Raw genomic sequence first — 24466 nt, 5'->3', positions numbered from 1 at the left:
ATATCCTATCATTGTCAAAACAAAACAACAAAACAGCTCTGTTCAATGACTGGCCTTCAGAAGAATTCACAGTAAGGAACAGCACTGATTGAACACCGAAGAAAGCAATAGCCAAGGTTTTGCTATGGAGACTGTTAAAGACGTTGGTTTTAGAGACAATATGTGTTTCATCCGCCTCCCCATCCCCTGCCTCCCCAGGAATTAAGAACAGCTTTGATGACCAGCAGTTATAACACATCCCTTCTACAATTAGTGTCTTCCCGCAAACATAAGTCTACCATAAGAAACTTTTTCCTTTCGAGAAAAACATAGAAATCAACTAAGAAACAAACAGCCTCAAAGGCAGGTGCAATTTTAAGTTCTCTGTGTCCTCACTTAAAGATTTTAAATCAGTGTTTCTATTAGAACAGACATGAAGTACATCTTGCAAGCTCTGCTAATCCGCCAACTGAAGGGGATGGCACCGACTAGACAGTGGTGTAACCAAAAGTAACCTCAGAAGCTAAATAAACAGATACACTCTTAGAAGAATTAACAAGCTATTTAGCAGTCATCAGTTTTAATAGCTGCTGTCCTTTAAGCCGCTGACATAGAGATACTGGTCCACCTATTATCCACAGAGAAATAAAGCCTTGCTTCATAGCATTGCTCTCCCCAAATATTGCTGATGCTTTCTGATGAGTTCTCCTGTTCTGCACACATGGGAAGCTCCCAATGCCGATTTTTGTCAGAGCACTGTGACAGCCTATGCACAACAGGTGCCTTTTTTGTGGCAGTTTTTGGAAATGTGGGACATCCTCATACCAAAGATAAAGATTCTTACCCACCTCTAAGAGGAAAAAAGGAATAAAGAGAGCTAGACTAACTTATTAGTTACTTTGATTTGCTACCATTTGTGGTTTCTCTCTAACCATTTCATCACGTAATACTGTTCTGCTTTCTTTTGAGAAACCTTCAGTCAGAACAAGATTTCTGGGTCTGGTCAAAGAAAGCCCTTCAAAGAAAGTGTAAGGCAGTAAAAAAATCAAAAGAAAACAAACAAAAAAGCCAGCCCTGGGTTTAAACCAGCAAGAAAAAACACTGAAGGATTCCCCAGAGCACCCAAGACAAAAGCACATGGGCCGTGCTTGTGACATCCTCTGAACATCTGGTCATTTAAGAGCTGATAAACTCTCCACAAGCAGTCAGAGACTGAGTTACAGACCAACATGACAGCATAATTCTGAAGCGACCCACGACTCCCTTCACCCTCAGCGGAAGCCGATCTATTTCCTTAGACCTATTTTTGGGAATAACTACTGTAGGAAGTTCAGCATCTACCAGGCCTATAAATCTCAACAGCTACCACCACATTGCAGCATCAAAAGCTTAAACTTCAGCTATTGTTCATCTTTCACTACTACGAGAGATGAACAACAGCCAAATTACATCCCTCTGTCATCAACTTGAGCTGAAACACTGCTGTCAGTGGCAAGAAAATTGCTACGCTTCAGAGCAAACGGGGACTGAAAAGCAAGTTGTGCCATGATGACACAGTGTGCTTAAAGCACGCTGCATAACGCAGCTCTCACGGCTGCAACCTAAGGATCAAGATGATCATTCAAAGCACCTTTTCCAACTCTGAGGGAGGCTCCTGCAAACCAAGTGTTAACAACTCATCTTGGGGCTAAAACTAACGAACACGGCAGCCACAATAGAAAAGAGAAAAAGCAGCATCCCTGCTCAGATTCTTCGAAGCTCATACTCAGAGCAAATTCAATACCTCCGGCTTAGTGCCTTCTCTTAACCTTTTCCATACCTTGCTCAAAGTACTAATGCTGTAAGAATGCATACGCTTGCACACTAAACCCACTCCGACGCCTGTCCATCACATTGCCACTCATTGAGCAGGGTGTTACACCAGGCCACAGGACAGCAGCGTGCACCCCCTGGAAGGATAACTGCCAACACAATCAACTTCAGGGAATTGGTGATATTTTTCAACAGCATAATTTAGCACCACATGACTTGATAAGATGCATTCAGTTAAAGGGCCCAGAAAGTCTTTGTTTATAATGAAGCGACCAAGGCATTTCCTGGGGATTAATGACCAGCTGGGAGAGCCGATGACTGGGGGCCGTGCTGTGGGCCATTAACCCCAGCCAGCCACTAATTTCCCCAGGAAATGCCTCAGGCCCCGACCAGCGTAACTAGTATAAAAAGTAGCTGGGGAGAAGAAGTCTAGCATTAACATTTACCCAAGGAAACTATTCCGCAGACGAGATTTTGTCACATCCCAGAAGAAGCACGTAAGTTAAAACAAGCTAAAAACGACACGAGAAGAATTGGTGATTAAAACAAAAAAAAAACAAGCTTCCCTCTCCTCAAGACTTAAATTAATGAGTTCTGTAGCAAAGGCGAGATTCAGCTACAGAAGTGGCTGGGTAGCTTGTTTAGCTCATTAAATTGTGAATGGAGATGAACATTTCCATATAATTACTTCTGAAGCCCACACTGTCTCATAGCCTTGCTGATTGCTCATTTTCTTCCCCGCTGCAGTTAAGAAAACAGCACATAGCTGTGCACGCCGCCACCTGTTTGAGATACTTCTCTCCTCCTCCCAGTCATAACAATAGAACAACTTGAGTCACCAGCCACTAGTGAGAATCACACAGCCCAAAAACAGCTACACAACAAGTGGATCCCTCCTCACATGAGCTGGTTACGGAGTTCAGAGAGGTGCGGGCCAGGCTGTAGGCCCAGTGCCTTTGGTTCCCACTGCCTTGCTGCACAGGTTGAGGATGCATGATGCTCTCCCCATCAGGTCCCTGTCCCTGAGTGCAAAACCTTCCTGAGCACCGTACCATGCTGAGAGTTTCAAAATTACTCCCAAGGTTGTTAAAAGCAAGTGAACGAGGAGCGCAGGGTTAAAACTCAGCCACAAGCTTTAGCTGATACCTGAAATAATGAGCCAGAACAAAAGCTCTGTCTGCACACAGCCAAGCCTCCCAGCCATTCACAGACACCAGGAGATCAAACCCCACTGACTAGGTCAAAGAACACACCAGAAAGGGGGGGGGGGGCATCGGTATTCTAAAGAACATGGATGCTTATGCAGGCATTCCTGGGCCTCTCCCCTAGCCAGCCCCAAGGTGGCCAAGGAGCTGCAGGCTCTCGATGGGGTCACTCGGTCCAGAACTGGTATTTCCACTTGGGAGCAGCTCAGGCATGTCGGAGAGCCGTGCTCACCCACAGCGGGCTGAGACCCGACCGCTGTTATTGGGCGTCGCGGGGGTGGGAGTCACACAGGGCAGCGAGCAATGAGGTTATGGCCTGAAACATGAGATTGTATGGGGCATGACGTTGGTGCCGAGGTCTTATAGACAGAGCTGGAATGACTTCCAAACTTAAAGCAAAGGGTAAAAGTGTAGCAAGGCTCCAACTGAAGCCCAGTAGCTCCTGAGACCAAAAACCCAAAGACAGGGCAGTGCATGGGCCAGGCAGCAGGTGGTGGGCACGCAGGCAGAACTGGGCCTGGTTCTGTAGCTCAGCTCCGCCTCATTGTGCACTGCTGTATATTTGGCCACTATGGCAACTAATGCAACTCAAGTCAATTTGCCTCATAAAAAAAAAAAGGGGGGGGGGGGAGAAGAAAAAAAAGAGGATCACTGCCAGGAAACAGAGCTATTTTAAATAAACAAATACAAGATGAATGCAATTGCCATATTAACCCTCTTGTTAACTTCTGAAGTTTAAAATTACACCCTCATTACTAGTGTGTAATTGAGTATTCTCCTGGCTGTTTCCTGCATTTGAGGTTATTCAAATAGTTCATTAGCACATCAAGAACACCACACACACTAATGATATCAGACGCCCTTATCTACTACTTTGGCCCGACTTTCAGAACTTAGAACTCGCATCTTCCACAAAAAGGAGGGGGGGGGAAGAAAAAATAAGGAGGGAAAGAAAGTAAAACAGAGGGGAAGGGGGGCAAGCAGCAGCTGCGTGGGACGGGGTCACCAGCTTGCCTTATTCTCTTTTTTTTTTCCTCCTTTTTCCGGTTACCTGTGTGGGGGAAACAAGAGCAGGTGATACTACAGTGGGTGAGGTGGTGCTTCTGTGCCCGTTGGCTTCGGGCAGGAGGTGAGGCAGGGGGTCGTGTTTCACTGAGACCACCACCACGGCAGGCACAGCGGCGGCGTCTGGGGGCTCGGCGGGGCGGCGGCACAGTCTTTTGGGGGAGGCAGAGGGTCCGCAGGCCTCACTGCCGGCCACGGCCCCCGCTGGGAACATGGCCTCGTAGAGGGCCCGCTTGGCCGGAGCCACCGCGGCCACTTCCGCCTTCACCGGCGCGGCGTCACCGTCTTTGGGCAGCACGTATGGGTTGGCGGTGGGTGGCTGGGGCCTTGGCCCACCATTGAGGGCGGCGGAGGCGTAGCAGGCCCCGCCAGCGGGGTGGTGGAGGAGGTGGTGGTGGTGATGGTGGTGGTGGGGAGCGGGGTGGTGATGGGGTGGCGGCGGCGGTCCCCCCAGCTTGGTGCCGATGCCGGCGATGCTGTTGAGGGTGGCGATGGAGACAGCGCCAATGCAGTGGTTGGTGTAGGTCTTGGAGAGCTTGGCCGCCTTGGAGAGCATCTGCATGCGGGTGCCCAGCAGGTTCTTGCCGATGGCCTTGTTCTCGTACCAGGTGACGTCGCCCTCACTGCAGTGGTCCCGCGGGCGCTGGAAGAAGGCCTTGCACAGGGGGTTGCGTTTGGAGAGGTACTTGACAAAGCTGGCGTAGGGGCAGAACTCAGTGCCGGTCTCGTACATGCGAGGCAGGTTCTCCTCGTCACTGCTCTCTGCTCGCTTCTTGCTCCACGAGGACGAGCGTGACTTGTGGTAGGGCCCCAGTGCCTTGATGTAGACAAACTTGCGTCCATCCTCGTCCACCGCCAGCCCAAAGGAGTCCTCCTCCAGCTCCCGCTGGTTCTCCCTGCCCCGCGTGCAGAAGTACATGCAGGTCTCGAACCAGACCTTATTGAGGAGCCCGAAGGGGCTCTGAGTGCTGAAGACGCTGCAGGTGTAGAGCTTGCGGAGGTCGGCGCGGGTGATGGCCTGCTTCTGCACCACCGGCCCCACTCCCTTCTCCTCCAGCTTGCGGATGACGGTGGCCAGCGTCAGGTTGGCGGCTCGCAGCTCGGGGTCCTTGGTGAGGTCGAGGGTGCGGCAGTAGGGCGGCTCGTTGAGGTAGCGGTTGAGGGAGCTGCGGATGCTGATGAGGGACGACTTGGAGTAGAGCTGTCCGCTCTTGGAGCGCGCCTCGGCGTAGAAGGAGCGCAGCACCCGGCACAGCGCCCCCTTGTCCATGGTCTCGAAGTCGGGGCTCTGCGCCTTCTCGCTCAGGTACTCGCGGAAGATGCGCACGGCGTAGCGGGTGGCCAGCAGCGTGTTCTCGCTCAGCCGCGCCCGCTCGGGCCGCTGCAGCAGCAGAGCCGCCTCCAGCTCCGCGCCCTCCGCCGCCCCCCCGGGGCCGCCGCCGCCGCCCCCCGGGGCCGTCGCCGCGGCTCCCCCCGGGGCCGTCACCGCTGCTCCCCCCGGGGCTGTCGCCGCGGCTCCCTCCGGGGCTGCCCCGACGACGCCGCCGCCGCTCGGCGTACGGCCCGGGGCGGGCGGCACGGGCTCGGGCTCCTCCTCGCCGTCCCAGTCCAGACCCATCTCCTCTTCCTCCTCCTCCTCGTCCAGCAGCAGCCCCCCATCGGCTCCGTCCTCCTCGTCCCCCGTTATCTGCACCTCCTGGATCTCATCCTCCTCCTCGCCCTCCTCTTCCTCCCCAGCGCTGCAGTAGCGATGCGGCCGGGGGGCTCCTCGCCCGCGGCCCGGCGGCCGCTCCCCCGCGCCGTACCCGCCGCCGCCTCCCCCGCCGCCGCCGCCGCTCCATTCGCCGCCGCCGCCGCTGCCAGGCATTCTCGCCATATTGCCGTCTCCCTGCCAGTCCTCGGGCAGGGCGCATGCGCTATATTGGACCGCAGCGCTGGAGCGCTTTTGTGTTTAATGACCTTCAGCTACCGGGAGGCAAAGCCGGGCTCTTAAAGGGGCCGCGCTCCCAGTGGCGGCGGCGGGGAACGGACGGGGCGGGTCGGGAGAGGCTGGGAGAGAGCGGGGATGCGGGGAGCGCGCACCGCGCCGCTCACCTCGAAGCCGCCCCGTCCGCAGAAGGGGATGGGCGCGGAAAGAGCCGTCGGGCCGGGGCGAGCGCCTGTCCCCCGGCGGCTTGTCTTTCTCTCTGTCAACCTAACACTAACCTAACACTGACTCGAAGTCTCCAAGAGCTCCCAAAGACGGGGACCGATGCCGAAAACACAGAGCAGAAAGACCGCTAAAGGGCAGGAGCTGAAACGGGATGCTCGTCAACGTCCAGCCTAAGCCAACCTATGAATCTACAATTATATGATGCTATCATGCTGTTTCCCAAACGAGCTCTTCTGAAGAGCCGTAGTGACCCACCCAAGGAGAAAGAGCTTGCACGGCTTGCAGCGCGTGCATTTTCAATTCAGATCTTCTTTTTCTTTTATTGCTTCAGTAAACGCTAAAAATGACACAGCTGCTATTAGCCTCCCAACCCGATTCTGTATTAAGGTCATACAAGTGATAAAGACACTTTGTTATTTTATTTTTTTAAACTGTTCTTTTTCCCCTCTCCTCTCCTCTCCTCTCCTCTCCTCTCCTCTCCTCTCCTCTCCTCTCCTCTCCTCTCCTCTCCTCTCCTCTCCTCTCCTCTCCTCTCCTCTCCTCTCCTCTCCTCTCCTCTCCTCTCCTCTCCTCTCCTCTCCTCTCCTCTCCTCTCCTCTCCTCTCCTCTCCTCTCTCCTCTCTTCTCCCTTTCTTTTCCTCTCCACTCCATTTCTCCCATTCTTCCCTTCCCCTTTTTTCCTCTTCCTCTTCCCCTTCTCCTTCTCCTTTCCCTTTTTCCCCTTTCCCCCTTCCTTTTCCCTTTCCTTTTCTTCCCTTCAGTCTTTCCCCTTTTTCCCCTTTCCTCCCTATTCTTCCCTTTTTTCCCCTTCTCCGTTTCCCCTCCTCTTTTTTTCTATTTCCCCTTTCCACCTTAATCTTTTTTTTCCAAGAGGTTTTCAGAGCCACATGAGTGCAAAAGGTAATTGAACGTTTTTTTTCCCCCTAACTTTAAAAAAAAGATGAACACCAGGTTGACAGCTTCTGTACTTGGATGTTCATTTAATCACCATTTCCTGATTACAGGAGGTGAACTGTGTTGACAGACTCAGAGATGAATATGGAGCCAAGTATAGGAATAGTAAGTATAAAAGACATGAAGAACTTGAAGTGAGGTTGGAGGGGAAAAATATACATGGAACATCCATATTATACACATCAGTTGGAAGCACCTCAACAGCCAGAGGGAATTCAGGGAATCGCAAATGAAGTGTTTAAGGTGCTGCAGGCGACCATAATTGGGAAGACACCCATATAACATATATACCTGTATAACCTATATGTATACATGTGTATGTGTATGTTAATCACATAGGCATGTAAGCTGCCTGTCTCTCTACGTTCATAAAGATAAAATATAGCTTCCTCAGTTGTATTCCTGAAGCTTCAGCTCTCAAGCTATGCCAGGTAATGGAGCTGTGCCTCACAGCTGCCTGTGCCATACAAGGCTGTCTGACTGAGGCACACTGACATCACACTTAGACCCATCACACCCTCCATCAGAGGACTATCAGAGTTTTGTCCTGCAGTGAGCCCTACACAGGCAAAGCCTTCCCCTGTGACTCAGGGCTCGAGGCTGGTGCCAACGTAAGCTCTGTCCACACAATAAGTTTTATTACTGCTGTCAGCGGAGAAGATGTAATTACCCACAGAGCACTAATAATGCACCTGCCTCCCCTAGGATTGAAACCCCAGGACCCGATTTTCCTTCCTTTCATATTCTCGGAGATTGATTTATATGTAACAGAATTAGCATTCCAGGTTAAGAACTGAAACCAAAGGATCCTTCTCGCGGTGTCAGCTAATTCACAACACAGGTAATGCTGTAACCAAATCATTTCAGGCTTTTCCTCACTTCTTTTTTTTTCCAGCTCCTCTTCCCCACCTCCCCCGGTCTCACTCCTGGCATGCACAGAGCCCCGGACAATCAGACCATTGTCTAAAGCTCTCTGCAGCCTCATTCTCCTACAGATCTAATGCAGGCACTCCTGCTGTAGCCCCAGACATGGCTATTTGACTTGCATCCACCTGAAGCTCTATGTTCCCAGCAGGTGTTTCACAAAGCTTCACTAAGAACTAAAATGGTATACACCCCAAGAGCAAAGCAGCAAAGCAAAGCCACCAGATCTCTTTGTTTCTTGGGATCCAGGCGAGATATCTAAAGAAGATTTTAAAAAACAGTGCTCAGAACAAGCACGTTGATTAGCTTTAAGGCTGTTCACGTGGCATGGATTTAAGAAAACTGCTTTTTCTCCATGTTTTGTACTGTTGCTTTGAATACGATAAACACATTCTTAAAGCATGCTAATATATTTTCTAAACACAGGCTATTTTCACTGTAAAGGCAGGCAATGCAGCCATCGGTACGAAAAATCCACAGAGACACCACAGGACCAGGAGGCAAACAATGCTCGGGATGCCTGGTAAATTCACTCCGGGAAAAAGCATGTCCCAGAAGTCCTTCTCCAGACACACTCCAATTTGAGAGGAGCTTTTCTAACATTTCAGAACAGTCACTTCAAACTGCTTATTCCATTCGCCTTGTATTCTTTCACTTGTGGATACAGTAATTTTGGTTGTTTCATTGCCTCTCGATACCAGGGACAGCTGATGTTGACACACTATGTGCTATATCTCCCTTATTTTAGTTAATTCAGATTAGCGGTTCCTATCCGAGCTGCAGCAAAAGAGATTTACCCAACCCAACAAAGGAGACACTGATTTAGGAAAGCAGTGCTGTATCCATCACAGCCAAGTTGCTGCTGTCCTTAATGAATTTTAACACACAAAGGCTATTGCACCTATGGGACGGTCCTGTTGTGAAGTGCAGACGGCAGTGGTGTACATCAAAGCCCTGGCTACAGCCAACACACAGTGGGATGAAGGCAGCATCCAGCCTGCCTGCACCGAGCCTCATGCCATGGGTTGGGAGCACGCTGCTGAAGTGTGCCCACAGTTCTACCACAGCTATTTGCTGCTTTTAACTCACATTTCTTTCTTTCACTCTTTCGCAGAAGCAATATTTTGCGCTGCTGAGGAAAGTTGATTTCCTCGTTGCTCTGTTTTGCAAGCAAAATGAAGAAAACCTGAGTCATCATCTTTGCAAGGAAGCACACTTGGCAAATTAAATGCCAAGACTTTGCGAATTGCTGTTATTTGCAGTGTCAAGCAGCTGGAGCATTTTTTGCTTAGAAACATACAGACAGCTGCGTTGTCAGACAGATTGAAGAGAGTCAGGTAGCAAATTGCATCGCACGGTGCAGAGGTTTTAAAGGTCTCTTAATTTGTGCAGGGTGCAGGTTGCCAGCAGGCGTATTAATGTTCTGTTTATCTGTGTTTGCATTTGTGTTTGCCTTTGTTTCCGTGCTGATGATGGCTTTGGAAACAAATCAGCTGCTCTGCAATGCACAGCGGTGGCTCCAGCAGTCGTGTGTAGGAGCTGCTGACATTGAGCAGCCCAATACGTCGGGGACACGGTATTTATCCTTTGCAGAGAGAAAGGGCTCTTTGTGCCCAGGTAATAATGCAGGTCAGCCTATAGTCCTCCTCAGTAAACTCTACCCTGAGGAGAAGATTTGGAACGACCAAGGCAGTGACTCAGGAAAGAAACCTTAAAAGAGAGATCCCTGTGAAACCACTAAGCCCTGTTTATAGGTATTCTTGGTCTGTGGAAGCCCAAGTTTTGCTTTTAATAGCATTTTTAGTGCTACATAATAGAGTATAAATTAATACTCCATTGGATATGGACTTCTCACAATCCCATATTCCGTTCATAATCTTCCAATAAAAGTTTATTTTGAACTAAAAGTTGGGGCTGGAAGTCAAACTGGGCTGGGTAAAATCTACAAATGCAGCAAGGAAGGAACAGCCGTACTGCTGCACTGCTGCTTAAGATGTCTTAAACATTCCCTTATGGAAAAAAAAAATTAGGAAGAAAAACCTGAAACCTCACAGTGTAACAAACACTATTCCAGTGGTTGATGACCCTGCTCGAACACTGATCTAGTGGTTGGCAACCCTGCCCATGGCAGGGGGGTTGAAACTACGTGATCTCTGAGGTTCTTTTCAACCCAGGCCATTCTATGATTCTATGAAAAAGAAAATACTGATGTTGAAACTGTGACGAATTGCACTCCCCACCTTGTTTCTGTACTGTGTGGGCTCAGCTTTGTCTTGCTTATTCTCTCCATCTCCAGGGAGTAAGACACGGTGCTGGTGCTCTCCAAGGTGGGGCTTAGTGCCCCAGTCCTGTGTGGGGCCAGAGCTGGGGACTCACCCAAACCCACTCACTCACAGCAGGATTAGCTCAAGGTTGGATCCTTGAGGGATAGGCAGCAGCTGGCCTTTGGCACCGCCTGCAAAAGGGAATCTTCCTCCCACTGACGGCGAATGGCTTCAGAGCCTCTTTACACTGTGGATTCACTGTCAGTATACTTTTGTTTTGACTAAGTGACTGAAATAAACTGATTATTCCCCTTTTCCACCAGTATTATGTCTGTGTCATAGTGGATTTGGAAATTCCTTTTCAGGTATTTATATAGCAAAAAATCCAGCACCAATGGCCTGTCTGCTTGGATTTTCTTCCCTCGATTGAGTTGTCTCAGCTGGGTTGACATAAACCCCTTTTAAGCAACTTTAGAAGTGGCTGAGTTCAGCTGAACCATGCAGAGCATGACACGAGCCTGCCCACAAGTGTCAGAGTGCCATGCAGGCTGTCACCCTGCACACCTTGCTCATGCTGGACCCGGAACCTACCATCAAAAATCACTGCTTCATTCTTGAGCCCCTCTCTTCATTCTCCCCCATTTGGTACCAATGTTTGGTAGAATGTTGGCAAAGCTGTCCTGGCCAATTTTTGCACCTATTTGCTTTTAAATCATTATTTGGACACAATGGTTTCTGGCCCTACTAATGGAATTCCTCATTCCCTTCTCTACATGTGAGATGCTAAAGGACCTCTAGTTATCCTGTGAGAACAGGAACCATCTATGTAACATCTGCATCACAGATCACGTTAACTTGTAAAGCAGCATTTGAGAAGACAGCAATATATTCATGTATCATGTGGAAGAAGGATACAGGGACAGAGAATATAGAATGTTTATTGCCAACTTGTACCATGTCCTCTTTCAGTCTGTGATTTCAGCCTTTATCAAGAAAACAGCTGAAGAACAGAATGGGTCGGAATATTACTGGATGAGCAGAACTGGATGCACATTGATTTCACTTTGACTGATCTCTATGCAAAAGCACTTTCACAAATGAGTGTGTAACTTCAGATAGAAACTTGTGGTAAAGTCTTCACTGTATTGCCAGGACTTTCACTTGAGGTTTGAAACCAGTGGCCATGGCGTAGAAGAGAACAGAAAGTGCAGACTGCAATAGAAAGCTGTATTTTAAGTGACAGACATTAAATCCTAGAAATATATATATATATAAAATATAATATAGTATATATATAAAATTGAAATGATTCTTTTCATGTCGTGAGGAGGCAAAGAAAATATACAAAGCATAGTGAAAAAGACCCGATGCATTGGGTATACTTCTCTAGTTTTTCCACTATCAGGCAATAATAAAGCAGGTGAAAAATACCTTCTTACAGCTGGTGAGCATCAGTATTTTCATTAGCATTTTGCATTACAAAAAAAAAATGACCTTTACAACTGTTGAGTATGCTTAAATGCATTATCGCCTTTGTCCATCCCTGTTCTAAATAGCCAGGCCCTTTTAAATCTGTAAATGATTAAGCACAATCCATATTTTCCTTCCTTAGTGATCAGGGCTAAAATTCAGTTTCTTTCCACAGAACTGAAGATGCCATCAAATAAATAAAGATCATTTAGGGAACCCTCAGAGAGGACCTTTGCATATTCATGGACTGAATCATTTAAATACGGGAAGGTAGTTATTTGATAGTAAAGATTCTACTTATTAGGATCAATGAATGTTGTGATAATAAGCAAGGAAAAATCATAAGTTTTTGTTTTGCCTTGGACAAAATGAGATCACATTTGCAATTTACAGTGTACAACCTCTCAGTTAGCAACTTTGGCAAAGGTTGTATCAAGTTATTTGGAATAATTTCCTCCCAGCTATGACACTATCACTGAGCCTGCTATGGAACTGTCCCCACAGTTTCCTCGGCTGTTTACCTGCACGACAAATCCTGCTGATTTGTGTCACAAGAAAAAAAAGTAGGTTTCAAAATTAAAGCTTCAGTGTGGAATGATATGAAGTGTGAAATCCAGACCCATTGCTTTCATTCTGGCTTTAGCGATCACAGAAACGTGCTGTAGGGCAGGAGTAATCTGCCAGAAAATTATTATTGAGCCCTGGTAACTCAGATATATGTGCAGACATGAAAATGTTGCTCTTTGTGCCAACTCTAGGTCCTATAAGAACCATGCATGCCATCTTCCACCTGGCTTGCAAATATGCTGCATTCCAACATAAAGGAGAGTAAGTTTGTTAATTCCCAGGCAGCTGTGAACAATTTAATCTCTTTCCAGACAGCCCGGCATCCCATTCCAATTGTGGAGTTTCTTGGGGGATGGAGAGTTTGAGGAGCTGTTGAGAGATAATAGGGCCTTTATTCCAAGGTCATTCCTATGAGTTTGGCCTTGACAGTAACATCTTGATAATAGCATTGCCAATTCAAGCAGTCTCATGATAGGATTTTTGAAGCTTCCTCCTCCATATGCTGGAATGGAGAGCTTGAAAATTAGTGTTCAAAAGAATAGTTTGAAGCCTCAAATGACTGCTCTGTTAAACCTAGGAAATTAGCTGGAGAAGCACAGTTTAAAAAGCAGAAAATCCTGCGATTTTTCAGATAGATTTCTTACTCTGAACACTGCTTGTTGGCACTCTTGGGATTTCCCAATCTGCCTGTGAGGGCTGAGCTGGTAATTTGCCTTGGGTTTCTTGACAAGACTCTTAAGTTATTGAGCTCTTCTCCTCTCAAGGCTTCTGTATGTATAAAAATACAGAAAACTCCAAACAAATGCACCAGCCCTCTTGTTCTCTCCTTGGGAATATATTTTGAAAAATCAAAGAATCACAAGGAACTACTGTAAAACACTGATGTCCACTTCTCAGAACCAATAACTTTATTCTTGTTTCTAGAAAGTCTCCAAATCTAAAAAATCAAATCAAGTGTTGCATAGGCATTTAAACCAGCTATACTTTTAAACAGGGTTGGGTTGTGTTTGATATGGTCTCCAAGGGAGTTGCTTGGTGCTTAGACATTTGGAAGCATGGCTTCTTATGTAGATAATTAAATTAGAATTAGTGAACACAGCATTCTTTTGAAAACCTGACCTTTGGTCTTTCTGGCACACTGGTTGAAGGCTGAAGGAAAACACAGCCTTTCTGGGCTTTACATATTCTGTACCTCCATATTTGCTAGAGGCCACATTTATAAAAGGCTTGCTAGAGGACACACAACAAAAACTTCCATTGTTTCACTGTGTTCCCAGCAATGCCAATTAGACTGTTAGACTATTCTGTCCAGCTCATGAAAGGTCTACCTCTTGTTTCAACCTCAGAAAGAGAACTATTCTGTCCAACGTCTTCTGCTTTGCCAAAATGACTTGAAATGTCAACAATAAAAAGTTGAACATTTGACAACTTTGAACATGCTTTAAAATTGAATAATAATTATAAATGAAGCTGAAAATAGACTAATGCAAATAAGAAACTTGAAATGAATATAAGTAATAAAACTTCTTATTTGGGTGACACAAGATTTACACACTTCTAGAAGACGATCTTTCCCCTCAAGTGCATCTAAAATGTCACTGAATCAACAATCCAGTCCACAGAATTGGGCAGTAACTGTAGTGTGTTGGAATAATGAATTTGAAGACAATCAGATGGATATTGAAGAAAACACATTTCTCATGTGGAAATTACTATTTACTGCAAAGCAGTACATCAACAATTACTCTAAGAGCACAAACAGAGAAAATCTCAAATCAGATCACTGATTGCCCTTCTTCTTTTGAGTCCTACCATGAGGACTGTCCTTGTGTTCTGGATTAACACAGGAATCTGGCAACAAAATACAGCCTGGCAAATAGACTGGGCAAAGGAGAACTGAATCTCAGCTGTTTGCAGTCATCTGAGACCTCATGGTTATCTATGCCATCCTGTTTGTGCTCACTGCAAAATGTATACAACTTGGAGGACAACGTTAGTTATCTGTGTGCAAGAGTTGAAGACTTTCTGTTAGAATAATCTGCATCACAAATTTGGCTTAGTTTCCTCTTGGGAGAAATTGGAACCTTCCTTGCTCTGCATAGTCAGCTGTCACTTAGCTTATTAATTTTTAAAGGACATTCTTGGGAAACAGTAAGGATTCCAAGACTGCTGATGTGCCATAACAATATATATGTGAGATCTTCACGTTCCCTTGCTAATACAGATACAGACTTGTGAAGATCTTCTAGAAGAGAGAAGGAACTCTAGAAAATCTCCCACCAGGGTTGCAAACCAGCCCTATCAGAAGAAACTCAGCTTGATTCATGGCAACCAGTTTGACAATAAGATTACTTGCAAGGGCATAACAGATGGAAACACAATTTCACCACAGACATTCCTCTTGAGCAAAGAAAATCCTACCCCAAACCAATCAAAACAAACAAGCAAAAAAACCCAACAACCACCAGAAACCGAGATCAAACAGATGGCTTTTTGCTTCAATAGCACCCTCTCTTGATCCTTTTGAACCACTGTCCCAGTCCTATCAGAGAAGATCTAACACCATGATGTGAAGGCTGTTTTAGATCAGTCAAGGAAGAGGTGAAACATGGATGAATGATAGGAGTAAGTGGGGGCTAGTGCTGGACCACAACAGAACATGAAATGATTCTGAAGCTGCTCTTCTTCTGGTTGTGTTTTACTCCAACAGTCCCTGCATGTTGCACAAGCCTGTTGGCAATTATCTGAAAGCCTGTTATCAGACTGTGTGCCATTCATCCAATACTTTCCTGAGAAGCACTTAATAGAATGCTGGCGCCTGCTCAGCCCGGAAGCGCACCAACCCCTTCCAGATACGAAACAGACCCACTGGGAGAGCTGAGATCGGCGTCATCTGCTTGGGGTTGCGCTGCTCTGCTACCAGCTGCCCCGGCTGGGCTCGGGGAGGGGCCTCACTCTGACCGAAGGTTGTTGCACTCGAACTGGAGGGCGTTGTGCTTGGACTGGAGAGTGTCGTGTCCAGACTGGAGGGTGTTGCACTCAGTCTGGAGAGTGTCACGCTTGGACCGGAGGGCATCTCACTCAGACCAAAGGGTGTCTTGTTCAGACTAGGGTGCATCTTGCCTGGACCAGAGGCATCAAGTTCGGAACGGAGGGTGTCACGCTGATACAGGAGGTCATATCTCTCAGCTCTGAGACTCTCCATCTCAGCTCTGAGACTCTCTCTCTCAGCTTCAAGAACTTTTTCCCTCTCTGGAATGGTATTGAATAAGGCCTGATAAGCATTAGCCAGGCCCCAAATCATTTGTGCCTCCTGAGATCTGCCTGTGCCGCAACATTCCTGCATCAAATATGCGATCAAACTCTCGGGATTCTTCAAGTGTTCAGGAGTAAAGCTCCATAACACTGAAGATGTCTGCCTTTTTAAAGTCTCCTCAAAGCCTCTCCACACTCCCTGCCACTCAGTATTCTCTGGTTCTGGGGAAGACTTCCTCAGAATGTTATAAATCCAGATACTGAGTGAGATTAATAAAATAACCAAAAGTATGTTCAGGGAAATTAACAGTGTGGTCGAATGGGCGTTCAAAAACTGCATAAAGGATTCAAGGAAAGGACGAGGAGCATGCAGTCCCCTGAAAAGCAGTTTTACAAGCAGTTTTACCAGAGCACACATTTTTTTTCTTTCTTTTCTTTTTTTTTTTTTTTTTTTCTCTCTTCAATAGCGAAAATAGCAGAGCTCAAGTTTACAAAACATTCTGGGGTATTGGCAGTCCGCCTGGACTTTCAAGGTCAAGCTTGCAGGTGCAGGAACGTAAACTTTAGATAGCTCCTTAATGGAAAAAAACACTGTAAAAGGAATTCTCTCTGAAGGCTTAAAAGAACAGCAGAATAACAGCAGCTTTAAGCCCACATTCTCCACCAAAATCTGTCACAGGTTAACTGAAAATCTACCTGCACCTGTGACAGGGGGACAGCCAGCCCACAGGGCCGCTGGCCCCTTAGGAAAGGGAAAAAGGGAAAAAAGGAAAAGAAAATGACGGAAACAATCTAAGGAGGCACACTTATTTACTAAATACTATATCATCATAGTATCATAGTATCATAGTATCATAGTATCGTGCGAGTTGGAAGGGACCTTAGAGATCATCGAGTCCAACTCCCGGGATTCGAGCCCTCTAGTGTAGCATAGCGGCACTTCTACCGCTTGCGCCACAAGGGGGATTCGAACCCGGGCCTCCAGTGTTGCAAGCGGCAGTTCTAACACCGTGCACCACCGGGGGCACACATAATACAGGACAACACAATATAATACAATATAATTGAAATTAAGGCTAACAAATCAAGTAAAATAGGAGAGAGAGTGAGTCCCAAAACTGAGAGGCCTCGCTCCCCCCCACTGGCTGGCAGGATTCAAGAGCAAAAGTCCAGCCCCGAAGTGAGATTATATACTGTCCTTGTCTTGTGATTTACTGTTGACCGTGATGTTCTCTGGGACATGCAGTCTTCTTTCTGTGAGCTGCACATTTGGTAAAATTATCCGTGCTTTACATGATGTTATGATGTGAAATACTGATAGCAAAATTACAAAATTACAAAACTATGACATAGAAGATGAGGTCTGTCTGCCTAGATTTTTTTTCCCATCAGCTGTCCTAGTGGACAAAATGAGTCAATGTAGAAGAATTCCTATAGCACCGATGATGCGTAAGTACATGCAGATGTATTTGTGAGCTCCATACAGGTAAATGCTTCTCAGTAGCACCACTGAATTTGAACTTCACTGCTCCATTGATGAGGCAGTGGTGAACAGGTTTCAGTGCCAGAGGACATTTGACACGGAAGAGGGAGAGGAGCAGGGATAGATGTGACAGAGCCAGAAGGAAGGTGCCACAGAGCCAGGCTTCTTCCATCCCACAGCTGGCAAGAGGCAGGATCTGTCTCTTCCTTTTCCAGCAGTGACAGTCCCTTGGTAAGCAGCAAGAGCAAATCTCATTTCTTAGGGCTCTGAATGAGGTGGTTTTATCCCCATGACAATCTGCTGCCCTGGGTTCTTCCTGCATTGCCTTCGGTCAGCTCTGCTTAAAATCTTCAGAAGACTCCACTCAAGTCAAACCACTGGTGTACCAAGCAAAGCCACAGTAAATTTTCTGTGCCTACAAAGGCAATACTGAATTTCTCCTTGGAACACTGATGAGGGCTCTAGAGCAGTGCAGAATGGCTGACATCTTACAGAGACCATGCAAAAGTCACTGTTGGCAGACAGGACAGCACTGCCACAAGAGTGAGCATACCAACAGTCCTTGATTTTTCTCTTTTTCAGCTCCCAAAGAGATATGAAACCTACCAGTTTCCAATTGTTCACTCCAATTAAACATGACTGTGGACAAATTCATCTTAGCCCCCTTGAGCTTCTTCTCCTGACAAATAGCTGAGAAATGCTGTGTTCCTGGCACTCTCCGCTGGTGCTCTTCTATGAGAAACACTTCACAGGGAGAATCCCCAGCTCCGCTGTTGTTCTTATGGAGTCATTCAAACAAATGATCATAATGCCAGTATTTGTGGGAAGGACAGGATGCTCATCATCCTCCTATTCCAAACTCTTCCATTTTCTGTGTAACTCTGACAGCCTCTTTGGGAATTTCTACCTCATCACCTTGGCATATGACATGGAAGAAACGTGATGGCACCATGACAATCTGCCAGCACTGATCTCTCCAGATACATGTAGGGAACATCCATGCTTTCAACCATGTGTCATTGCAAGTGTTTGAGTACAACAGAGCACAGACCTTGCCAGCCTCAAGTACACATAACCACAAGATGTTCCCAAACAAAGCATGAGGAAAGAAAACAAAAACCTTTTTATTATTTTTTTTTAAAGCAGAATATTTGGGGAATTCACTTATCTTCTGGTTTTGAACCTTCAAATTGCATTTTGTCTGCTTTTATGTCCAATTCTGCCTTTCTATTCTCCCACTGCCCAATCCATTCCCCCTCCATCCCAAACATAAGGGCTAAGATTGTTTCCCCTTTTGAAATCACAGAATGATACAGGTTGGAAGGGACCTCAAGGATCACCTCCCTGTCTGGCAGGGCCACCAAACTTCCACGTTGTCACGGGGTTTTCTCTAGAGCTCCCTCGTGACAAGGGAACAAACCCAGGGGAGCAGGAACAAAAGTTACCTCCCTTCCCTAACAGCGCAGCACGGCCCGACCACGTGCGCTCCGGGAGAGGGGACAGGAAGGGAGACCGCGAATGGGTCTAGGAGGGAAAAAAAAATGAAGAAAGGATGATCTGAGAATGAACGGCAGTTTAATAAACCCAGTAACACTAAACAACAACAAGAGAGTTTCAACAATGAGAAAACCAAATCCCAATCTCACCGACGGGCTGCGGGAGGCGGGAAGTTCTGACTACGCTGTCTCCTCGCAGGGCGCCAGGCCAGAAACCCCATCTCCTTCCCAACCTCCCCTCCGGTGCCGCTCCCCACATGCCCATTTAAGGCAGTCCACAGAAAAAAAAACTTGTCCCCTTAACTCCCATTATCCTACATGATGTTTTGATGTGGAATACCAACACCAACCAAATGATAAAACCATAACACACGTTTACTAGATCAGGTTGCCCAGGCCCCCTTCCAACCTGGCCTTGAACACTTCCAGGGATAGGGCATCCACAACCTCCCTGGCCAGCCTGTTTCAGGACCTCACCACTCTCCTAGTAAAGAACTTCTCCACAACATCCAACCTAAATCTTCCCCCTTTCAACTTAAAGATTTCCCCTTGTCCTACAATTATCAGCCCTTTCAAAGAGTTGACTCCCCTCCTGATTATATAGGTTCCCTTCAGGTTCTGAAAGGCTGCAATGAGGTCATCCCGCAGCCTTCTTTTCTCCAGGCTGAAGAAGCCCAGCTCCCTCAGCCTGTCTTCATAGGGGAGGTGCTCCAGTCCCCAAATCTTTGACTCCTCTTCATTCCTGGATATAAGACTGAATATACCGGGGGGTCAGTTGGGGGAAGAGGCTGGCAACCCCCCCAAAAAAATGCAATAAGCCAGCCATTTCCTTCCAAAGCATTAAACTCCACTCCCTAGGGTTAGCAGTCTTTATGACAACCTAGTCAAACAGGAGAAGGTTCTCAGAAAAGCATAGGAGAAATGTCCCATGTTTCAGAACTGATGCATGGACAAGATGCCAAATGATTGCACTTCCTCCATTTGCCACAAACTGGGTTAGCTTTGAGCTTGAAGGAGCAGGTTTTTAAGTACTGCTTCTGGGCCTGGCATCAGTACTTCTGTTGCCATAATGAGTCAGACTTCAGAGGCAATACACACTAGAGGATGCAGGCCAATACCTAGGGAAATATGAGTGGGAAAGGAGGGCTAGAAAATACATGCACCTGACAGGCAAGAAGGACTCCAACCCAACAAACATTTCAAAATCATAACCTCAACTTCCTGGGATTCAGCAAACAAAAACATATAAAAACAAAACTGATGGAAAAAAAGCCTTTAGAATCTGTGCAAGGTTTATTTGCCAGAGGCAGATTTTGTTCTGTTAATTGCCATTTGCCATGTACCAAAGCCACAGACCCCAAATGCTCTTGCACATTTCCCATCAGGCAAGCAGACACAATTAAGAACATTTGAGCAGTCATCCTTACAACTGTAAAAAAGATAAATCCTTAAATGAAGGGGAAATTAATCTGCTGAGCCACAGAATCCACTGCCTCCACTGTCCCTTCCTCTTGCCACCTCCGAGGGCTGCTGAAGGGCTGTTAGATGAGTGCGAGTAGATAGCTGGCTCTGGGGACAGCTACAGAAAGGACAATGCATTGATGGAAAACATTTGAAAATCCAGTTCCAACCCCCTGCTATAGGCAGGGGACCAGGTTTCTCAAAGCCCCATCCAGCCTGGCCTTGAATGCTTCCAGTGAGAGGGCATCCATAACCTCTCTGGGCAACCTGTTCCAGTGTCTCACCACCCTCACAGTAAATAACTGCTTTCTAATATCTGGACTAAAACTACCCTGTTGCTACCTGGCCTTATAAAAAGTCCATCCCAAGCTTTCCTGTAGGTCTCCTTCAGGTACTGGAAGGCCACTACAAGGTCCCCAGGAGCCTTCTCTCCTGCAGGCCTAACCTATATCATCTGTCAAGTAATTCTCAAATTTGTTCTCATCTTCCTCATTTTCCCCGTTATTACTTCCTCATCAGCTTATTTTCCTTTGTTTCTCCAAGACTTCATCAGGTGTAACTGTCACAAATAATTTACTACAATAAATTGCAAAAATCTGCTAAACAACTAATACAAAGTGAACAACTATAGACTTCCAACCAACCTCTCATGCTCTTTCCTTTCTCCATTCACTGGCTTCTCAAATGGAGATCACTCCTTTTTTTCTGAGATTAATCACTGACTCAAAAATTGGAGTGACATGTCGCAAACTTTGAGTTACAAATCCGTGTGATGTAAAAAAAACCACACCAAAAACACTTACTAAGGTATACACAAATCAATAACCATGCTTAAAAACCAGCACCTCAATTTCCACGGTGTTAGACAACACTAAGATTATACAAGCCTAAAAGGTGAGGTCACCACTTCAACAGGAACAAAATAATGAGGTCCAATATCCACAAAGAATTTGTACTCACATGCCATTGTTCTGTAGTCAGTTAACTATTAACACGGATTAACTCATGTACTTTATGGATGTAATGCCAGGGTTTCTCTAAAATGCAGAGATACACAGACTGTAAGGATTTTGAAAGACCCTATTTTCAAGTCTGCATGGGGATGAAAAACAAAGGCCTTAGAGAACATAAAAATGTGTACAGTTTCTGATCAACCATTACGTTATATGCAGTGCCTTGGTATTTGAGTTCATGCCTACCTTGTGTGATCATACATGCACACTGTAAATAGAGAGGAGATAAGGCAGCACGAATATGATTCAGCTTTGATCGTAGAATGGATCCTGACTATTGTGTTGATGATTTATGGGCAACAACTGGAACATGGTAAATCTGCTCGACAAACTAAGGGTTTGACATTAATGCAAATCTTTCAACACTGGGGTCTTCCATACAGCCACACCTACTGTAGAACAGTTTCTTTACTAGTTAGACTAAAGCCAGTGTGGCCTACTGCCACATTTTCTTCTGAACCTAATGATCTAATCACATTCTCCCTTTTCTACAGGGCCTTTGCCTTATTCAGTGCTCAGGATGAATGGAACTCATTGAATAGACATCTGTAGTCTGACAGTTTGTCTGTAGATTTGCCTGGAGCTCAGGATACATCTTTTGATTCTAGCCTTGTTTGTGCCACAAAGTTCCTATGCTATGATACTGGGATAGTCACTTAAACCAAACAGAAGCGGATGTCTGATTAAAGTGATTCGGTATCTCATTTGTGAAAGAGCTAAACGCTCATTCCATACAACTGCAGCAGAATGCTACAAAAAATGCTAAATATTCCAGAAAAGACAAATACTCAGCATGTCAAACTTATGGCCCTCACTTTGGATGAAATCAAATTAAGCTTTTAAAGACACCTCTTTCACCTGAACTTTGTTGTGCCAATTCTGGACGCTCCAGACCTCCTGAGGAGCTAACCTCAGGCTCAGGTGGTCATCTCACACTACAGACTTGGCAAGCGATTAAGAAAGCACAGTAGCCCTAGGCCATCTATCACACCTGCAAAGCCTTCAGGCTTTGTAAGTGTCCAAGCCTTACACCTTCACATACATATGTACAGGAAACTACCTGGTGTCAAAACAGAGTGTGACCATAAGCTAGCAGATGAGTCCAGACTGAGAAAGAAAGTGATTTAATCAATGTGCTTATCTTACTCTGGACTTGAGCAAACATGGGAGAAATTTGGTTATCTGACCAAAGTTTTGGACAGATTTGGGTGTGTTGTTTCACACCACAACAAGGCTCGATGAACACAGTAAGAGAGTCAGCTATGCCTAACATGCAGCCCACATCCTGCATGAAGCCCAGCCCAGCTGGTAGAGCATCCCTGCTCTGTGCCATCATGGCAGTGACTCATGGCAGTTGCATTGCATTAAAAGTACACACTCCATTGACTTGGAGTCATTTGACGTGGATTGGTGGTTCTGTCTCATTCTCACTGCCTGTTAGCAGGGTTGCTCTCTTTTAGTAAGAAATTGCACCTCTGTTACTTTGTGAATGATAAACTGTTAATATAGTTTAATTAACTACCAAATAGCCTCATAAAATTTAGAACTAATGTACCTAGTGCATTTATTAATGACAATTCCAAATTTGTTATATCTGTTGCCTCAAAAGCCATCTACCATTAACTGTGCAAAACTATCTCAGAGAAAGTCCTTGAGTGGCCTCTAACAGGCAAATGTTGATTCCGACAAGTGGCTATGCACATAATCCCTCTGACATAAACTTTAGACCATGTTTCAGAGTAAGACTGGGCCTGGACACTCCTAAATTCCCCTCTGAAAAGGAGTTTAGAAACCTTGCGGCTCAACGGAAGGACTTCTCCAACTAGCCATGTGTCAGACTCATACAACTAACATGACATTTTGTCCCTCCCTATTTACTACACTCTGTACAGGCAGGTATAGTCAAAACTCTTCTGAGGAGAAGACTCCATCATCCTATCCCACCTTGACTATAGCCAGTTATTTCTGTATCCTTTTTCAGCAGTGCTTACTATTAAGAAGAGATGGAAAGATTTCAGCAGGTAGTGGCAGCAACTGCAGGTTATTCTGTCTGAGTCCTGTGCGCATCACTTCTACTAAGAAGAACCTGAGCAATCTGGTATTGTTGGCAATGCTGCTTTGGGAGCAGTTCTCCCCAGCAGTGTGATACGGTTTCTTGTGTGGTGTCAAATTTGGTATCATTTTGAGGACTGAACTGTGGCACTCATCCAACAAGTGTAAGCGAATCCGTGTTGGGCAAAGTTGGCAGGAGAGGCTTGTTCAAGTGTTTGTTTTCACCCTGTAGAGTAACTGCTCAGTAATTAATTAAACCCTTGTCTTAAAAAAAAATAAAAAATAAAAAAATGTGTGTGCTAATATTCTAAACAAAGAATGAACAAAGGTACAGTTCTTCTCACTGCTGAAACACAGAGACCTTGTTCCTGTTTCTCCTTCGTTCTATATGCTTTGTGAGAGCATTCCCCTTTGGGCTGGCACTCTGGTTTCTCCTCCTGACTCAGCCAGATGCCCCATGGCTGAATTTGGATAAGCCACTTTATCTTCTGGGCAGCAGTTTCCTTCTCTGTAAAATGCATCCAAAGCTCAACACCTCATTTGTTAGAGACTTTGAAATCTGCTGAGAAAAAGTGCCATTGAATAGACATTATTATTATCATAGCTATCTTTCTTTGTGGTTATTCCATCCAAATGATCATGGTTTTAAATTAACCTTTGGTGTCGTCTAACCATTGTATAAGATACATATTCTCCCGAGCACAACGGGAACAGAACAGTTTCCAAGGCTGCTTCTTCAGGTAAACCTGAGTCCTCTGGGAGCCTGCTTCACTGATTTTACTCAGTATAGAGCACAGAAACACTTATCTCTGCCTTACTGCCTACTCATACTTATTCATAAATGCATGGTGTACCAAGCAACCCTTTGCTCCTCCATACGTACCTAGGGAATGCTCACCTGCTCTATTTTAGCTTCTGGACAGACACCGGTATTTGGCTCTTTGTTCTGGAGCACTGACTTCCACCTTCCCAGGACACAGCTGCACTTCCTATTTGGCAATCAGTTTTAACCCAATCCAGTCTACAGATCAAAGAAGTGATAGATAGCACCTACTAACATTTATTTACAAATGTAACAGCCAAATAAGTCAGATTTTGTCCAGTATGTCCAATCCTGTCAGACTATAACCACCTCTGTTGGAACCCTGAGATGCTGAAGGATGCTCTGAACAGTCAGATTGCCATTTTGTGACTGGTAGACACCAATATCCATTTCATTAATACTCTGAATATATTTAAAGACGTGCACCCACTTGCGGGTATTATATGATCTGCCTTTGTGAACAGAAGAGACAGTCACAATCTAGCTGTTCT

At 45.9% G+C, this 24466-nt stretch overlaps 1 protein-coding gene across 2 annotated transcripts in view; it reads right to left on the bottom strand.

Moving 5' to 3' along the window:
* KCTD1 (potassium channel tetramerization domain containing 1) overlaps positions 1 to 24466 on the bottom strand; it is a 103510-nt gene that overhangs the window by 63690 nt on the left and 15354 nt on the right. Inside the window, exon 1 of one of the 2 annotated variants that reach the window (XM_072330253.1) lies at positions 4048 to 6209. The exons of the other annotated variant lie outside the window; for it this stretch is intronic. Coding sequence (XP_072186354.1) covers positions 4048 to 5937 — 1890 coding nt within the window. The 5' untranslated portion in view covers positions 5938 to 6209. Of the gene's footprint in view, positions 1 to 4047; positions 6210 to 24466 lie in introns of those variants that run through there. 2 annotated transcript variants of the gene reach the window in all.

Source organism: Excalfactoria chinensis, chromosome 2 (assembly GCF_039878825.1).
Source record: "Excalfactoria chinensis isolate bCotChi1 chromosome 2, bCotChi1.hap2, whole genome shotgun sequence".
In the NCBI taxonomy this organism is placed as follows: Eukaryota; Metazoa; Chordata; class Aves; order Galliformes; family Phasianidae; genus Excalfactoria; species Excalfactoria chinensis.
Note: the sequence above shows the minus strand (reverse complement) of the source record. Positions and strands in the feature narration are given on the sequence as shown.